This window comes from Benincasa hispida, chromosome 6 (assembly GCF_009727055.1).
Source record: "Benincasa hispida cultivar B227 chromosome 6, ASM972705v1, whole genome shotgun sequence".
NCBI classification, from domain to species: Eukaryota; Viridiplantae; Streptophyta; class Magnoliopsida; order Cucurbitales; family Cucurbitaceae; genus Benincasa; species Benincasa hispida.
Genome location: NC_052354.1, coordinates 40,424,402 through 40,442,497, shown reverse-complemented (window position 1 = coordinate 40,442,497; position 18,096 = coordinate 40,424,402). Strand labels below are relative to the sequence as shown.

The 18,096-nt window shown below is 34.2% G+C and overlaps 1 protein-coding gene across 1 annotated transcript; it reads left to right on the top strand.

The window, feature by feature from the left end:
* The first annotated feature begins 17,249 nt into the window (after positions 1–17,249).
* On the top strand, positions 17,250–17,843 carry LOC120079236. Its single transcript, XM_039033398.1, has 2 exons — positions 17,250–17,515; positions 17,612–17,843. Exons 1-2 carry the CDS (start codon positions 17,250–17,252, stop codon positions 17,841–17,843), a joined length of 498 nt encoding a protein of 165 aa, XP_038889326.1.
* The last annotated feature ends 253 nt before the right edge of the window (positions 17,844–18,096 follow it).

The window sequence follows — 18,096 nt, the reverse complement described above, 5'->3', positions numbered from 1 at the left end:
AAAATTAAATATTTTTAATATTTGAAATAACTACTTTTCTAATATTTTGCATAATTCCTGCAACTTCTTCAGCAATTAAAATAGAATCTTATACTAAACTACCATGAAAATACACTCCAAAATAATAATATTAAAATTCTTTCTCACTAATAATATCTGAATGACATGTTATTCTCCTTGAATCCATACGCAATATTTATAAATTAAAAAAGGAATATTCATCATAATTGAAGTAAATAATTTTGTAGATAAATATAAAGATAGGGATAATTATAAAATATACATAGGTGGATTAACGTGCATGATTGGATAAATTCCCCACTTAAATAAATCCGTAGTATAAAAGAAATCAATCCAATATAATGTAATAATTGAAATAAAAAAATATATAAATTTCAATTTTCAATTGATTGGGACTGCAATTAATTACTCAAGGGGAATTCATACCTAATTTGTTTGCCAACCACAACTGCCTCATCTAAAGAAAAAAAATTGCAAAAGGCAGAAACCACTCTTAAACTAAGGTAGTAATTACAATTATATAACTTTCTAAACCCTCAAATTTATATAAATATTAAAATAAAATCCTAAAACTTATATAATTATAGAAATAGTAGTAATTGGATAAATTTGAGGATTCAATTATTTTCATTTGAGGGTCTGATTTCTATAACTATGGTAAGTTTGAGTGTCCAATTTTAATTATTTGAGAGTTCAATTTTTATAGTTGAAAGTTCTAGAGTATAATTATAACTATCACTATATTTTAAGGATGGTTTTTGTAATTTTCCAAGAAAAAAGTCCAAAAAATCATATCGATCGGACTTTGCCGGGCATGAGCTACTCTCTTTTAGCCTTCCTCTAACAGATTCAATGGCATCGCTTATTCCTCTAAACATGCTATCAGTCGATTATGTTATGGACGAAGTCCTACTCACGGGAAAGTTTGGGCGTTTTTCCCTTCCCCTCTTTCTCTTTAAAAATGGATTTGTAGGAGGTGAATAATAATGCCTCCATTATTGAAGGTTTGTAGGGTTGTAAACCTAAGTTTAGAGGACAGTACTATGGGTCCTATCCATGTGTGCACATGCAAGTGTTTAGGGTGTGAGCGTGTGCAAGCAACACTCCTACTTTGCACATTTGACTAAAGGAAATCTTTCCCAAGGACATATGTGTATTGCTCTATTCTCTATTTCTTGCATTATTGTGTTTCTAGTAGCACCAATAATGTTCTTATGATTATTCTATCGGTGGAAATTTGAAGGGTTGTCTGTGTTGTGGATTCATTTTTTTGATAAGATTAAAAAAAAATATATATATCTGAGTATTAGCTGAATTAGTCTAGACATATATCTTTGGCCAAGATGTTAGAAGTTAATACTCAATCTAGGAGATATATTTGACAGTGAAGTCTAATAATCAAATAGACTTAGTTCTGTTGAGATTTTTTCACTAAATTATTTTCGTAATCTTAGGGTCTATATTATTGATTTAATTAGATTTTATGTAATTGATAGTTTCACTTGATTGTAATATTTGATTCCTTAATTATGGGAAAAGTCCATAATTGTAGTTTAGTATTACTTTTCGACAAAATTACTCATTATTCTTATCGATGAATAAAATCAAAGGGAGTTTTGCCCTAGTGTCTTTCAAGTTCGTATTAGATCCAACCTTCTTTGGTTTTGTTGATCCATGAAAATATTAGTGAAAAAGATGATGTTACTATTGTAGTTCAATCTGAAGGTATTTTCAATATAGGAATCACCCTTAATGAATTAAATTATGATCTGTGATCTCAATTAATGGAGATGCATATTGCTGAAAGGGAGAAACTCTCCTTTATCATTGACAAAAATAATAATAATAATAATAATAAATAAAATAAAATAAATCCTCTTGAATCTGAAATTTGGAGTGATTTATCCAAGCATTCTATGTTGGAGGTGATGAGTTACAAATCACCTTGAATTAAAAGGATTTCTCTGCTAACACTACTACAAAAATAATATTTCTTGACGTTTTTTAAATGTCAAGAATCACGTTTCTTGACGTTTTAAAAAATGTCAAGGAAGTCAATGTTAAGAATGTCAGTTTTCTTGATGTTTTAAGAACGTTAAGAAAAGTGACACTTAACATTTAAAAAACGTCAAGAAACATTGACACTTAACATGTTTGAAATGTCAAGAATATGAGCGTTCTTGACAAGGAAAAAATGTCAAGAATATCTATAATCTTGACAAGGAAAAAATGTCAAGAAATTTGCTTATGATTTTTTTAAAGAAAAATCTGTACTGTTGACGTTTTTACTTATAATTGCTCCTGTATTTTGATCCAACAACCACATTTGATATATATATGAAATACATTCACCAATCAAATAAACAATATACGCATTTTCAATCTTATATATCAACCAAATTTCCACCAATATTTCTTTATAAAAACTTCACTTCTTTAACATTTTCAATATTACAACCTCATAAAGTATTTCTAAGTTAAAAGAATATGGAAAATCCAGTATGAACAATTCTAACATTATAATCAACCCCATATGAACAATTTCAAAAGTATAACAACTATCAACCTTCATATGAACACATTTTCTATTGTACAATCAACAACCCCATGCCCTTTAAGAACAATTAAAAAAAATTACACCTATCAATCCTGTATGAAGTAATCCTAGCCAAATCCCACTCATTATGCTCCTGCCTCCACAAGAATAACGTAGCCCACCTTAAACTTGTCGCTTTGAGCACCTACATCAATGAAATAGTATACAAAAACTACAACATATAGATTGAAACTTTACAAGTCCGCGAAGGATTTTGTAATATAATTAGAAGAATATGGACAGACTCATATGGGCACTTCTAAAACAATATAACGAACATAGTTCTTTCAGTCAACCAAATATTAACAGTTTCAAAACATACATTTTCAAACCTTTTATCAAAACTATCAATCTACCCACATAACAGTTACCACATGTACCAACCCCAAACTACCTTCGACATTGTATTATGGTACCTAATTTTAGATCATACCTCTTAAAGGAAAAGCAACTAGACATAATAAAATAAAGCCCAATAGCTAAAACGTCCACAATTTACCTTTTACGAAGCTAGAAATTTTCTCATTGCAGCATCTTGATGTCAATAAAGAACTACTTCATATAAAATATCCTACAAATGATACAAACACAAAGTTTCAAAAAATTATCCCCAACTTTTCTCAACACATCAAGATCAATGTAAAATATCCTACAAAAGGGAAGGTGCAAATGATTTCAAATAAAACAAGAAAGATGCATTTAAACCAGGGAAGTGAAAAACCAAGAAGAATTGTAGAAATTTTGCAAGGAGGAGAAAGAAAAACGAACAGTTCCGTTGGAAAGTTCTTTTAAATTTGTCTTATAGTATTGCAACACTATTTAGTGTTGAGTTTTCTGTCCTAAAACTCGTGATTTGTAAACAATAAAACTCATTCTGAAAATTCAATAAGTTGTTATTGAACATATGCATTGCTTATTTCGTTTTAGAAATAAATCCAATAAACTAAAAGATCCATAACTATTACATGAGTACTTAAGCTTTATGTGGAGACATAAAAGTGGATTAAGTTCGAGTAAATAGTCAAAATGATCTATAGTATATGAATGAGATTGAGTACCTTATTCTAATACCATTATTGGATGTGATCCACTCTGTAGTTGTTACAAGGAGTTGTAAAAGTGCTACAGACGATGTGATCCTAATTGTACATGTTATGACATGAGAAGTGGGGGCGTCCTATGCAATGGGTTTGTACAAGATCGGACCACGAAATTAGTCACTCTTACTTTATAACGTTGTTTACGGTTTAAGACTGACTATTTCAAAGCGATGACCTAGGTAACTTGACCTTAATCCTGAGCTAACTATGAACTCCTATTTATTCGAGATTATCCTTAGATTAACATAGGTGAGGGTTGGCTCAACAACACCGACTCAATAAACCTACATTTCAGGGGTAAGACCGGGTAGATAGCTGGGGACATAGGGTGCAAGATGAAATTCACTCCTAACCATTTCTAAGGATAGTAGAGAGGTTGTTCTCTTAAGTGCTGACTACGGGTCTTGAACAAGAGGCCCCATCCTCTCATTGGCCCGAGAGGGACTCAGTTTGTTGATGAGATCACAAACCAATTGTTCATTAGAGGATCGGTGGGACTTAAGGAATAAGCGGTAATCTCGAGGATAAAGTAGACATTTGACCCAACTGTTACCTGTGAAGGGGTTAACTTGCTAATCATGGTTATATATAGTGAACATAATATATCTGCAGTGAAGGAGTGCAACTATGGGCTTTAGTGGAGTGACTCATTAGTTAACGAATGAGAATTAATTCTGTGTAAAAAGTTTAGCCAATTAATCTCGAATTGTTGGAGCCCATGATTTGTAGGCCCACGAGGTCCCCCTACTAGCTCGTAAATCGATTAGCTTTAGAGTAGCGTGATTAGTTAATTCGAAATGTTCAAATTAGAATTAAGGGAATTGGTAACTATATGAGATATAATTACGCGTTTAATTTTGGAATTAAACGAAATTGGAGAATTTAATTAATATTTAAATATGATTTAAATATTAAATTCTTGAAAGTGGAATCTGTGAAAAATTAATTTAATATTTGATATTAAATTAATTAAAATCAATTAAATTATTTAATTAATTAATTATTATTAATTTTATTAGAAAATTAATTTGTGAAACTAATTTGTGAAATTAATTTTGTAAAATTAATAAAGTTTTTAATTATGAAAACTAAATTTATTTTGAAAATAAATTTATAAAACAAAATTAAAATTTTAAAACACAAAAAGATTGGAAAATCAAAAGTTGGAAACTTCTCAAGTAGCTCACTCAAAAACCACTTATTCTTGCGTCAATTTTCCAAGCATGAGCTACACCTCATGCAGCTTTCTCTATTACATGATAGTCTTGCAATAAATAAAAAAGATTGAAGTGGAAATTGAGCATGCATCAGTTGAGTTTTTGATGAAAAATTCGAATTGAAGAAGGTGTTCTTCAAGTGGGGGTAGTAGTGTATTCTTCTCTAAATTCCTTTCATTCAAGCTTATTTTGAGTCCCACAACTCAAATCTAAGCTCCAAGAGAAAAGTAGAAAAGATCTTGAGATGGTTCACAAGAAGAATTGGAGAATATTTGTAGTTGAATTCGAGATTAAAAAGGTTCTATAAATGTATTACTTAAAACCCTCTTATAATATGAGCATGCTTCATTTATAGCCAAAATTTATGAATTAAAATGCTTATTGATCCTTGTTATTTCCGCTGCATGTTGATATACTCTTACTATTGGTATCAGAGCATCATTTAAGCATTCAATTTGGTTTAATTTTGGCGTGGTGGGTGTTTTTTCATGAGTTATATGAAAATGGTGCACTTATATGTTTTTTTTGAGTTTTGGCATTTAAATTCCCTTTGATTCTTAAGTTAAATTTGTAATTGGCTCTTGTTTGATAAGCTTATATGTGTGTTCAAGAGTCTGTAATTTATTTGGAGTCATTAGAGTTGAAATTAAGTTGTAATTGAAGAATGAAGTGAAGAAAGCCGAGCTACAGATTTCCAGATTGTGTGCTTCTGTCTAGGCAGTGTTGCAACACTGCTCATAATTTCAGCGAGAGATTGAGTTTGAGCGAGATTTCAACTAGCAGCGAGATCTTGAACCGATTTTCAATGAGTGATCGAGTTTGAGCGAGATTTCAACCAACAACGAGATTCTTGAACTGCTTTTGACGAGTTTGACCCATTGACTGAGCCAGGATCGACCGATTTTCTTAAATTTTGACCCGGTTCACCTTCAAAAGTGTTTTGATTGGTCCAATTCAGGTGGTTCATATCCGTTTCAAGCTGTTTGGATCCGGTTTGGACCAGTTTGAGTGGTCTGGAAGTGGTTTGGAGCTGTTTCTTGCTTCTTTTTTTTTTTTTTTTTTTTTTTATAATAATTAGGCCTTTGTTTGCTTGAAAATGCCAAAACTAAGATTGTATCAATATGTGTTTAATTATTTATGCATGTGATTTATGTTATAATTAAATAAATTTTGTAGCATATAGTATGCCATGTAGATTTAAAATCCCACCATAGGAAGCATGTTACATGCATTGAAAGTATGTTATAAAATGTTATAATATATGGTATGCATGTTTACGGTTTTTTTTTTATTTAATATAAACGTTATATTAAATATTGAGTTCCTTTGATGTATGTTGTGGATGTTTAACATGTCTACAATTTTGTAAGCTGTTATAAAATTGGGTTAGACATTTAAAATCCATAACAAAGAATAGTTGCATGCTCATGTAGGTTCGCCACTCATTTTAGTAGTTAAAATAGGTCATTAAAACTTATAAAACTCGGGTTACAAACTCAACCAGTATATAATCCTGTCGAAGATTGGTGTATTTAAGTTGACGGTCTATAGAACACCTCCTACCTGGGAATTATGGCCAAATTATTTAGCGTTGTTAACTGGTTTTATGAGCAATACGTGAGCGATGTGAGGTTTTAAAACTGGTTTATCATCCAGACATCGTTAGTTAAATCCAATTACAAACTTTATACTTGGATAAACACCTAGACTTAGGTTGTTTAATTAGCCGAAACAAACCTAAGAAACTTATACCCCATTTAATTGTTAGAACACTTTAGTAGGAGTTTAATAACATATATGATATTCTATTAGAGCACTTTAGTGATAATTAAATAATGTATATGATATGATAGTACACTTCAGTGGGAGATTAATAAACGTATATGATATGATTATTATTAGCTCCCATGTCCCTAAGAGTTCACAATCGAAATTCATGTGGCACTTCGTATCACCCTCAGAGTGAACTCCATTCGAAAATTGTTTACATAAATTAAACTTTTGGTGAATATGGGAAGTTTTTCACTTTTGAAATCAAAATATGATGTTTTGATTTTAAAATTTTCACGTTCTCAAGATGTTCACACCGAAAGGTTCATGTGGCACTTCATGTCATCCTGGGAGTGATCTCCATTCGGAAAGTGTTTGCGTGAATTGATCATGGTGAATGAGAGGAAGCTGTTCAATGGAAAATCAAATATGCGATATATTGATTTCAATTCTCATATCCTTAGATAATTCCCATCGTGAGATCTGTGCAACACTTCGTGTCGATTATACCTCCACTGCTCCATTAAGAAAGTGTTTGTGACGAGGTCAAGAACAAAGTGAATGGGGGAAGTAGTTTATAGTAAATGGGTGAAGGATATGTGTCAACATATCCTACGGTCTCTTCTATTGGTTTGAAAACGTGAGATTCCTATGTTGCACCTGCTTTTTGTCTTTAAGTCGGCCTCGCTAGTCATTTTTTGATGGCTATCCCCTTTGAGGGTTTTAACATAGGATCCAGAACAACTCAAACTCTAGAAAATGGATAGGATTTCTAAAGTCGGTTTTAACTTTGACTTTCCAACTTCGGGAACATCATTGGGATCGGACTTCTGAAGTCTAAAAACAGAGGATTACACTTACAGAATTGCTAAAGAGTTAGTAATTTCTGACAAAAAATGGTAGCTAAATGACTATCAGAATATGAGTTATTCTGGAGACACTTGTTTAGTCAAGAATGTCTTGTTGTAGTATTGTTGCAAAAATAATCTTGGGTATATTATTTCTTTGCTAAAAATTGATTGGGTTTAAAAACAATTCACTTATAAATTTTTTTTTATATTTTTCAGAGTGAGAAGTTCACTAGTACAATTGTTGGCATCTGATAAACTTATCTAGGATAAATATGCAACTTGAAAATCAAATATGAATATTATAATGGTGATAGACGATTTACATAACAGAGGATTGTCCTCCCATTCCAAGCTCTAACGTAAACCGAACTGTTTGGGATGCGTATGATAGATGGATCAGAGTGAATGAAAAAGCCTGTGCCTATATCTTCAGCATCATATCTGATGTTTTGGCAAAGAAACATGAGGTTATAGGTACTGCCAAAGAGATTAGTGAATCTCTACGAGGGATGTTCGAACAACCATCCTTCTCCCTTAGGTATGATGTTATTAAGTACGTTTACAACTGCTATGAAATGTCCTGGATATGATGGTCAACTTCAATGTGGCATAAATGAATGGAGCTGTCGTTGATGAGAGAAGTCAAATTGGTTTTATTCTAGAATCTCTTCTGAAGAGTTTTCTGCAGTTCTACACGAACGCGCTTGTGAATAAAATTGAATACAATTTGACTACTCTTCTGAATGAGCTACAGACTTACCAAACACTGATGAGAGCTAAAGGTCTGGAACAGGAAGTACATGTTACTACCGCTGAGAAGAGAGAAACGTCCTTCTAAAAAGCCCGATGTTGCTTCCTTTTCACAAAGTAAGAGTATTCTTGTTAAGAAGAGCAAAGGGAAAGGGGAGAAGAAAACCGCTGGGAGAAAAGGAAAGGCTAACGCTGCAAACAAAGGAAAGTGTTTCCGCTGCAACCAAGAAGGGCACTAGAAGAGAATTTTCCCTCAATACTTTGCTGAGAAGAGAACAAAGAACGCAAAACAGGCATACTAGTTCCTAAAGATTGCTTGCTCAATATTACCAGTGGGAGATGTTGTTGTTTGAAGATAATTTTATCTGCTTTTATTATCTTGTAAAAAGAAAGAACAAATTGTATATATTTTTGTTGTAAATGAAAGGTTCATTTTCAAAAATTATGTTTGTTCTATTACATAAAAACTTCTGTTATGAACCAACTTAGTTAAAAGCCATTTGCAAATATTCATTTATTTAAAATGGCTAGAAACCAATTAAGGCAAGTAGTTATTTAACCGAAGTGATAAGTTTAGAACACTTAAAAAGTTCAGAGTGTACAAAATTTGTTAGGTAAGACCGAAATACTTCAATTAGATCAAAGTATAGAAAGTTTAAGACTTCTAGGTCTATTTGATAGAACATGAAATCTAGTGAAAAACTTTCTAATTTCCTTAAATGGTTATCTCAAAATCATTTCAATTTTTGGAATATTGTTTAAAATCACCTTGTATTATTTGTTTCCATAAAAACTTGTATAAATCAATAAAAGGTTATTGAATTAACACTGTAAACAAAAGTTGTTTAGACAGATCAGATGCATCTCACTCAAAAGTTGAGAGTACCTCGATGTAGTGGGAGAAATGTATGACTTCCAAGCCATTATTGAGAAATAAGTGTTGTGAGAATAAGATGCAGGAGAAGTGTATGACTTCCAAGCCATTATTGAGAAATAAGTGTTGTGAGAATAAGATGCATTCCCCATATAGTTTAACAAAAAGTCTATTGTACACTAATATGTTTACAATGATTCTCTTGGCTAAAGTGTTTGAGAATTACCTAGTAAGACTAAGAATACCAGGTTAATAACCTAGGGCAAATGGGAGAAAAATTAGATATGAGATACCGTATGGTAAACCATGGGTATGTGATGCCCTAGTTTATTGTATTTCTCTATTAAACTCAGAAACTCAGTTTTATATATTTGGATATATAAGTTACCATTGGTGTTTTAGTCCAAGTGGGAGTTTGTTGGGTTTTATGTCTTAAAACTCATGGTTTGTAAACAATAAAACTTATTCTGAAAATTCAATAAGTTGTTACTGAATATATGTATTGATTGTTTCGTTTTAGAAATAAATCCAATAAACTAAAAGATCCATGACTATTACATGAGTATTTGAACTTTATGTGAAGACATAAAAGTGAACCAGGTTCGAGTAAATAGTCAAAATGATCTATAGTATATGAATGAGATTGGGTGCCTTATTCTGATAACACTATTGGATGCAGTCCACTCTATAGTTGTTACAAGGAGTTGTAAAAGTGCTATAGACGATGTGATCCTAATTCGTACATGTTATTACATGAGAAGTTGAGGTGTCCTGTGCAATGGGTTTATATAAGATCGAACCACGAAATTAATCATTCTTACTTTATAATGTTGTTTACTATTTAAATTGCCTATTTCAAAGCGATGATCTAGGTAACTTGACCTTCATCCTGAGCTAACTATGAACTTCTATTTATTCGGGATTATCATTAGATTTTCATAGGTGAGAATTGGCTCAACAGTGCTGGCTCAATAAATCTCCATTTCAGGGGTAAGACCGAGTAGATAGTTGGGGACATAGGGTGCAAGATGGAATTCACTCCTACCCACTTCTAGGGATCGTAGAGAGGTTGTTCCCTTAAGTGCTGACTCCGGGTCTTGAACAAGGGACCCCACCCTCTCATTAGTCCGAGAAGGGCTCGGTTTGTTGATCGGATCACAAACCAATTGTTCATTAGAGGATCAGTGGGACTTAAGGAACAAGAGGTAATTTAGGGAGTAAAACAGACATTTGATGCAATCGTTATTACAAACAACCTAGAAAGGGTTAACTTGCTAATCATGGTTATATCGAGTGGATATAATATATCTACAGTGAGGGAGTGCAACTATGGACTTTAGTGGAGTGACACATTAGTTAACGAATGAGGATTAATTCGAAATAAAGAGTTTAACCAATTAATCTCAGATTGTTGGAGCCCATGATCTGTAGGTTTACGAGGTCCCCCTACTAGCTCGTAAATGGATTAGCTTTAGAGTACTGTGATAAATTAATTTGAAACGTTCAAATTAGAATTAAGAGAATTATTAATTATATAAGATATAGTTACGCGTTTAATTTTGGAATTAAATGGAATTGGAGAATTTAATTAATATTTAAATATGATTTAAATATTAAATTCATGAAGGTGGAATTACTGTAAAATTAATTTATTATTTGATATTAAATTATTAGAATTAATTTAATTAATTAATTAATTAATTATTATTAATTTTATTTGAAAATTAATTTTGTAAAATTAATAAAGTTTTTAATTTTGAAAACTAAATTGATTTTGGAAATCAATTTATAAAAAAAAATTAAAATTGTAAAACACAAAAAGATTGGAAAATCAAAAGTTGGAAAACTCCACTTATCTTCTCAAGTAGCTCACTTAAAAACCGCTTATTCTTGCTTCAATTCTCCAAGCATGAGTTGCACCTCATGCAGCCTTCTCCATTGCACGATAATTCTGCAATAAATAGAGAAGATTGAAGTGGAAATTGAGCATGCATCAGTTGAGTTTTTGCTGAAAAATTTGAGTTGAAAAAGGTGTTCTTCAAGTCGGTACAACAGTGTGTTCTTCTCTAAATTCACTTCATTCAAGCTTATTTTGAGTCTCACAACTCAATCTAAAGCTCCAAGAGAATAATAGGGAAGATCTTGAGGTGGTTCACAAGAAGAATTGAAGAAGATTTGCAGCTGAATTTGAGATTAAAGAGGTTCTACAAAGGTATTACTTGAAACACTCTTATTATTGTATGAGCATGCTTTATTTATAGTCAAATTCAATAAATTAGAATGTTTATTGATCCTTGTTATTTTCGCTGCGCTCTTATATTGAGAGTGTTACAACACTATTTATGAAGCGCGTTATTTTTCCCTCAAAACTCGTAGCATTGCAATACTGTTTGCATGAGACCCACTCGTTTTTCATTTTTTCGTCAAAATTCGTAGTGTTGCAACGGTGCCCTGTATATTCTAATATTCTTGACGTTTTAAAAACATCAAGAAACAATTAATTGAACTTGACATTTTTAGAACGTGAAGTACAATATTTTTCGGAAACCTCTAACTTTTTTAAAACAATTCTTGACTTTTTTTTTCTTGAAAATCACCTATTTTATTATATTTTTTTTTCATAAAAACGTCAAGTATTTAAAATTGCAAACGTCAAGAAATGTGGTTTTTCTTGTAGTGCAAGCAAGATGGAAAGTCTCTTATAGAATTTTATGGACAATTAGTTGAGATATTTGAGGAGTTAGATCATGGGGATAGAATTGTTATGAATAATCCTGATGATATTATAGCATACCAAATGCCAATTGAAAGATTCATGGTGCATATTTTTCTTCCGGGTTTAGACGGAATCTAGAAGAATTTTATGCACAAATTTGGAGAGAGGTTGCATGCCATATAATGTTAAAGGAAGATAGAGAAACTTTTGAAGCTACAACAATTTTGTCTCGAAACAAACCAAAGAGTACTAGTGATGCGAGAAAATATTGTACCCATTGCAACCGAGTTGAACACCTAAAGGAACATTATTCTAAGATTGTGGGATACTAATAAGGAACCACAAAAGATAGATTCTAAACAGAAGCCTATTTTCGCCCTTGCTAAAGAAGGTACAAATGATTTCATTGAAACTACCTCAACTCTTGTTGCAGTAGTAAATTGATAACTTGTAGAAATACAAGTTATTGTCTCTCAAAAGTTGGAACAATTAGGGTTTTTAATGATAAAATTTCATCATTCTTAGAGAAAATGCATGGAATACTCAAACACTACCAAACTCATACAAAAGAATGTTTATTGCTCAAAGTTTGTCACTAACGCATAATATTGTCGGATTTCAACAAAGATTCTAAGTGTCGTAGGCAACGTCAATGTATGGACATGCGTCCGAGGGATTTCAATGCAACAAATGTTCATTGACTCAGGCTGTTTGTGTCAAATCACCACTTGCAAGCATGGGCATTTACAGCTGGCGGTGTCTAAAAAGTGTCTGAGTGTCAGGCGACTGACCAGGGTATGAAATTTAATGTTGCCCCATCATCAAGCTGATGAAGAGCAACGCCTATAAATAGAAGAAGGGGATGAGCTCGTTTTTATAATTTTGAAATTTAGAGACTTAGAGCTTTGTTGTTGTGACAAGAAGAACAAAAGAAGGAAAAGATCCACCCCCACCGTTGATCAAAGAGTGAAGAAAACTAAGCTCGAAAGAGAATTTTCTTCCATTTATTCTACAAGTTGGTTGTACACGAATTTAAATTGAGCCAAAGAGGAAAAGAGATTGTGCTCTGTGGCTTGACTCTTTTATTTTCATCTCAATTCTATTCTTTTCCTCTCATTCGATTAAGTATTGATCTTGTAAGGACAATCTAGTTCTTTATGAATTCACATATTTGATCAATTACACTTTGCTACTATTTATTTCTTGCCTTATGTTAGATGCATCTATAACTTCATGCAAAGTTCATTTCTAAATGCTTAAACCAACATAATCACTTGGTAAAAGCTACTTTAGCTTGAATTATTCGAGAGAATAAACAAGCAAGCATTAAGTTAAAAATGTTTGGTACATCTAGAGATGGAGGCATTAGTGTTTTATTGCATTATGTGGTTAACGCATGCATCCTAAAGATAGGAATTGGTGTGGCATTCACATTGAGAAGTGCTGAATAGAAAGTAAGCAGAAACCTAACGTATTTACAAAGTTATAAACAAGCAAAGTCATTTCCATCTACACCACATTCTTGTATGTGTACATTTCACTTAGATCGACGCATACCACTTGCACTGCACCATTTTCACACGATCCCCTGTTTTCCATTTGACCTTTTTGTATCTTCTTTCACGCACACAACAAACCTAGTGTAGATAACTCATTCAGAATTCACTTAGGATACTTCTACATTAGCTATAACGCAAGCTCCACGTTAGCTTTAATCTAAATCCCTAAGATCAACCCTGGACTTACCAGGCACCTAGATTAGATTTATATTTGGATCTAATTCAGGAAAACTTGAATGCATAAAGATGAGTGTCACGTGTCCCTTCTTGCATTATTAACGCATCACTAACGCTTCATTAACATATCATTCACATTTGCACCATATTTTTTCAATTTCCTCACACAATACAGTCCTAAGTTCACATCACGAAGAGAACAAACAAGTTTTTGGCACCGTTGTTAGGGATTTAGCAACAAAACTAACTAGAAATTTTGCTTGTATATTTTGTAGGAAGCTTGAAGCTGAAGGAGTATTACGAGCTAAACCGAAGCTTGTAAACGTTTATGAGACAGGAAAACACTCCTGAACTCGTATACGACCCCAAAGTTGAGAGGAGCTTTCGATGAAAAAATTGATCTAATCGTCGCCATAGGTTAAGGCTACAACAACTCAGACAACAAATCAGGCAACAACAAATGGTGGACGAGCAAATAAACCATAACTTAGCTCAACAGCTAGCCAACGCTGCTCAAAATCCTATCATAATGGTGAACAGTAATATGCGTTCGATGTGGGAGTATGCGTCACATGGTGTGTATGATTTCTCACTGGGGATCATATATCCAACGCCAGATGGGACAAGATTTGAAATGAAACCTGTAATGTTGCAAATGCTTCAAACAACTGGCTAGTTTGGAGGTGCTCGTGGAGAAGACCCTCATGCCCACATGAAATGTTTTTTTGGAGACATGCAATTTTTTTGTGATTCCTGGAATCACACCAGAAGCTATCAGGCTATCCTTATTTCCATATTCTCTACGTGACGATGCAAAGCAATGGACAAGTTCTTTGGAGCCTGGGGAGATAACGACTTGGGAAAAGTTAGTGGAGAAATTCATGCAAAAATATTTCCCACCCAGCACGAACGCAAGGAGGCAGAGAGAAATAATGAACTTTGAGCAAGAAGAATTCGAAACTTTGAGTACCACATGGGAACGCTTCAAAGGACTGTGTTCGCTCATTATTTTGATCACCAACAACTTGTATGGTTGATAATGTATGCGCTTTGCGATAATAATAAATGTGATACTACATTCTAAAGTGATGTATGCAGTGATGCTTAGATGCGTTCATAGTATGCGTTCGTGTAGTATGTGCATGTCACAAGTTTTCTTGCGCTGAAGCCAAGTATAATTCCAACGCAAGTTTTTCAGAGTGATCTGAGGTCGAACATAGGGATTGCGGTGATTAATGTGATATTAATGTGATATATGCGACCGGAAAAACAAAATAATAATGAATTATGTTGTGCGATAATGAATAAAAAGCGATGATAAAATAAATTGCAGAGATAAAATAAGATGCGGTAATAAAACAAGATGCAGTAATAAACAAGTTGAGGCCTGTCTGTGAAGATGTGCAAATATCTGATGAATGCGGTGGCAAGTCTTGTGAAATGTGTCAGAAAGAGAATGGGTTAGGGGAAAGGACATCGCAAGTTCATCAATCCTATTGAGGACGCAACTAAGGTTCCGATTTCCCTTGGCTTACACCTCTCAGTGATCGGCCGCGTTCCTATATGTCTATGGTGAATCAGGAATGAACGTTATGAACGCAAGGTTGTTTCCATCTTTGAAAATACTTCTCGCTTTAGTTAACGTATTCTTCCAACCTTCTTTCGAGAGGTAGAATAACATCTTCACTTCTGCTCTCACAGATGAAGATGCCGTTGAGCACGCGTTAGCTAAACTTAGCCGATTTCTTTAACAAAGATTAATTTACTCGCTTAATCCTTCCCCTTTACCTTGAGGGATTAGTTACACATGGTGAAGAAAATGGATGATGAATGTATGGTAAAGAACAGAGAGATGACAATAAATATAATAATGATATTAAAATCTGAAAATAAGTGTTTGTTACAGATAAAAAACCTTAGCACTTCCTTCTCAAGCTTATTTTCCGGAGACGATGTGCTTCCCGGCATATGGGAGGAATGTGGTGGAGAAGTTCCTTCTCAAGCTTATTTTTCAGGTAGAAGTGATCTTTGCACAGAGCTTCTCTTCGGGAATGAGAATGAATTTCTTGCTCCAGAGACTTCCCTTTCGGCCTTGTCTCATCTTTCTCCCTGGATTTTCTATAAGTTGTCTCTTCAGACCAGCCTCCTTTCTTTGAAATAGATGTAGCTATTTATAGACCTTAGCACCTTCTGCATCAGTGGTCCCGCTTCGAAAAGCTGCTTTCTCTGCCACGGCTTAGTGGAAACGTCCACTCTGCTCCACATTCAATTTGTCAGATCATACAACAGAAAAGCTGTACAATTTCAGAAATCCCTACGAATGCATCGCTCTTTTCATCTACGTTCGATCGCCGCATTGGTGCATTTGCATTGATCTTTTTATTGATTACCGCATGTGGTGAAAATGCATTGATCGTTTGCGTCCATGATTGATTGTCGTATACACTGCAATTGCGTTGTTCTTTTTCGTTCTCGATTGACCGTTGCATGCAGTGCGAATGTGTTGCTCTTTTTGTCCTTGAGTGAATGTCGTATGCGGTGACTTGTTTCCTGCAAAACAAAGACTTGAACATTGCATTTTTCCATCGCAATGGGGTTAGTGGGTGTGCTTACGACACTTTACAAATTTTATGTTTCTAAGCCAATTTCTATATGGTCGACACAACTTTTTCCTTCTTTTTTCCGCATAATCTAAATAAAACAGTATAAATAACTTGTATTTCTACAAGTTATCAACTGGTCAAAAATTTCCCCAATCACAGATTACCTCTAACTTTCCAGATGGAAACCTTTTATGGAGGATTGAACAGAGTATCTCAAATGGCAGCCGATGCAGCTGCAACTGGCGGTATCATGGATAAATCTTACAACGAAACTAAGGAAATACTAGACCGCATCGCCATGCATAATATGGAATGGGTAGATGAAAATTATGATATAAGAGTAGATAGGAGGAGACGCTCTCAGAATGTAAACTCTATTGATTCTAACGCAATAGCCACGCTTTCTGCACAAGTGGCTACCATGACAAACCTTTTGCAAAATATATCACTTGGGAACTTATCAAACACATAAAAGGTAAATTAGGTGAAAACATTCGTACAGCCCATGGTTAGCTATATGGGCTGTGGAGATCCTCATTCCTACATTTATTGCCCACAGAATCCACAGTTGGTATGCTTTATTAAAAACAAACCATTCTCAAACACCTATAATCCCGGATGGAGGAACCATCCAAATTTTTCTTGGGGAGGTCACCAACAGGAGCAACACCAACCAGGGGTAAATCAGCAACATAGGCAAGGACCACCGCTTGGATTCCAGCCATCTCAGCAGCCGCACCAACAATCCTTTAATAGAGGAAGTCATGGGTCGAGTTCAGCTTTTCTGCTTGAAAACATCATAAAGGAATATATCTCCCAAAATGACGCATTGCTAAAAAGCCAAGCGTCATCCATTAGAAATCTGGAGATACAAGTAGGGCAAATCAATAGTGAGCTGAAGAATCGGCCACCAGGAGTCTTGCCCAGCAATATAGAAACCCCGAGAAATAACAACGAAAAAGAGCAATGTCATGTGGTGACATTGCGAAATGGTTGACCCCTTGTAGAAAGAACAATGAACCCAAGAAACAACAATCCTTTAGCTGAGCACACAACACGCCTAAAGGCATTTGAAGATCAAGAAGAACGGACACTAGAATTCACAAGTTATTCCAACCCGAGCACGTCTAACGCAGAAGCACCTGCAGTGCAGCTAAAAGCACCATTTCGCAGACGCTTGCTGAAGAAGAATGATGAGCAGCAGTTCAAGCATTTTTTTGAACTTCTGAGGCAACTGCACATTAACATCCCACTTATAGAAGCCTCAGAACAAATTCCCAAGTATGTAAAATTTCTGAAGGATATTCTGGCTTAAAAGAGAAGAGTTAGTGAGACAAAAGTAATTACTCTAACGTAGGAGTGCAATGCGTTAATCAGCAACAACTTACCCAAGAAACAGAAGGATCTGGGAAGCTTCATAGTCCCATGCTCAATCGGAGGGCTAGACGTGGAACATGCACTGTGTGATCTGGGAGCTAACATCAATCTCATGCCCCTCTCAATTTTCAAGAAATTAGGAATTGGTGATGCACAACCCACTTCTGTAACGCTTCAACTCGCTGAAGAACGATCATATATCTTGAAGGAAAGATTGAGGATGTTCTGGTGAAAGTTGACAAGTTCATATTCCCAGCGGATTTTATCATCCTTGATTATGAAGCAGACAGGGATGTACCAATCATTCTTGGACGCCCCCCTTTCTTGCCACTGGGAAAGTACTAATAGACATGCATAAGGGAGAACTTACTATGCACGTAGACAACCAATGAATGAAATTTAATGTGTTAAATGCATTAAATTTTTTGGATGCTGAATGTCAACTTAGCAATGTTGGAGTGTATCAACAAGTAGTAAAAGTAACC

Excerpts from the sequence above, each read along its gene's own strand:
- LOC120079236 (XM_039033398.1), top strand. The coding sequence starts at position 17,250 with ATGAACCCAAGAAACAACAATCCTTTAGCTGAGCACACAACACGCCTA. Across the intron at positions 17,516-17,611 it reads GCCTCAGAACAAATTCCCAA|CAACAACTTACCCAAGAAAC; the intron begins GTATGTAAAATT and ends TGCGTTAATCAG.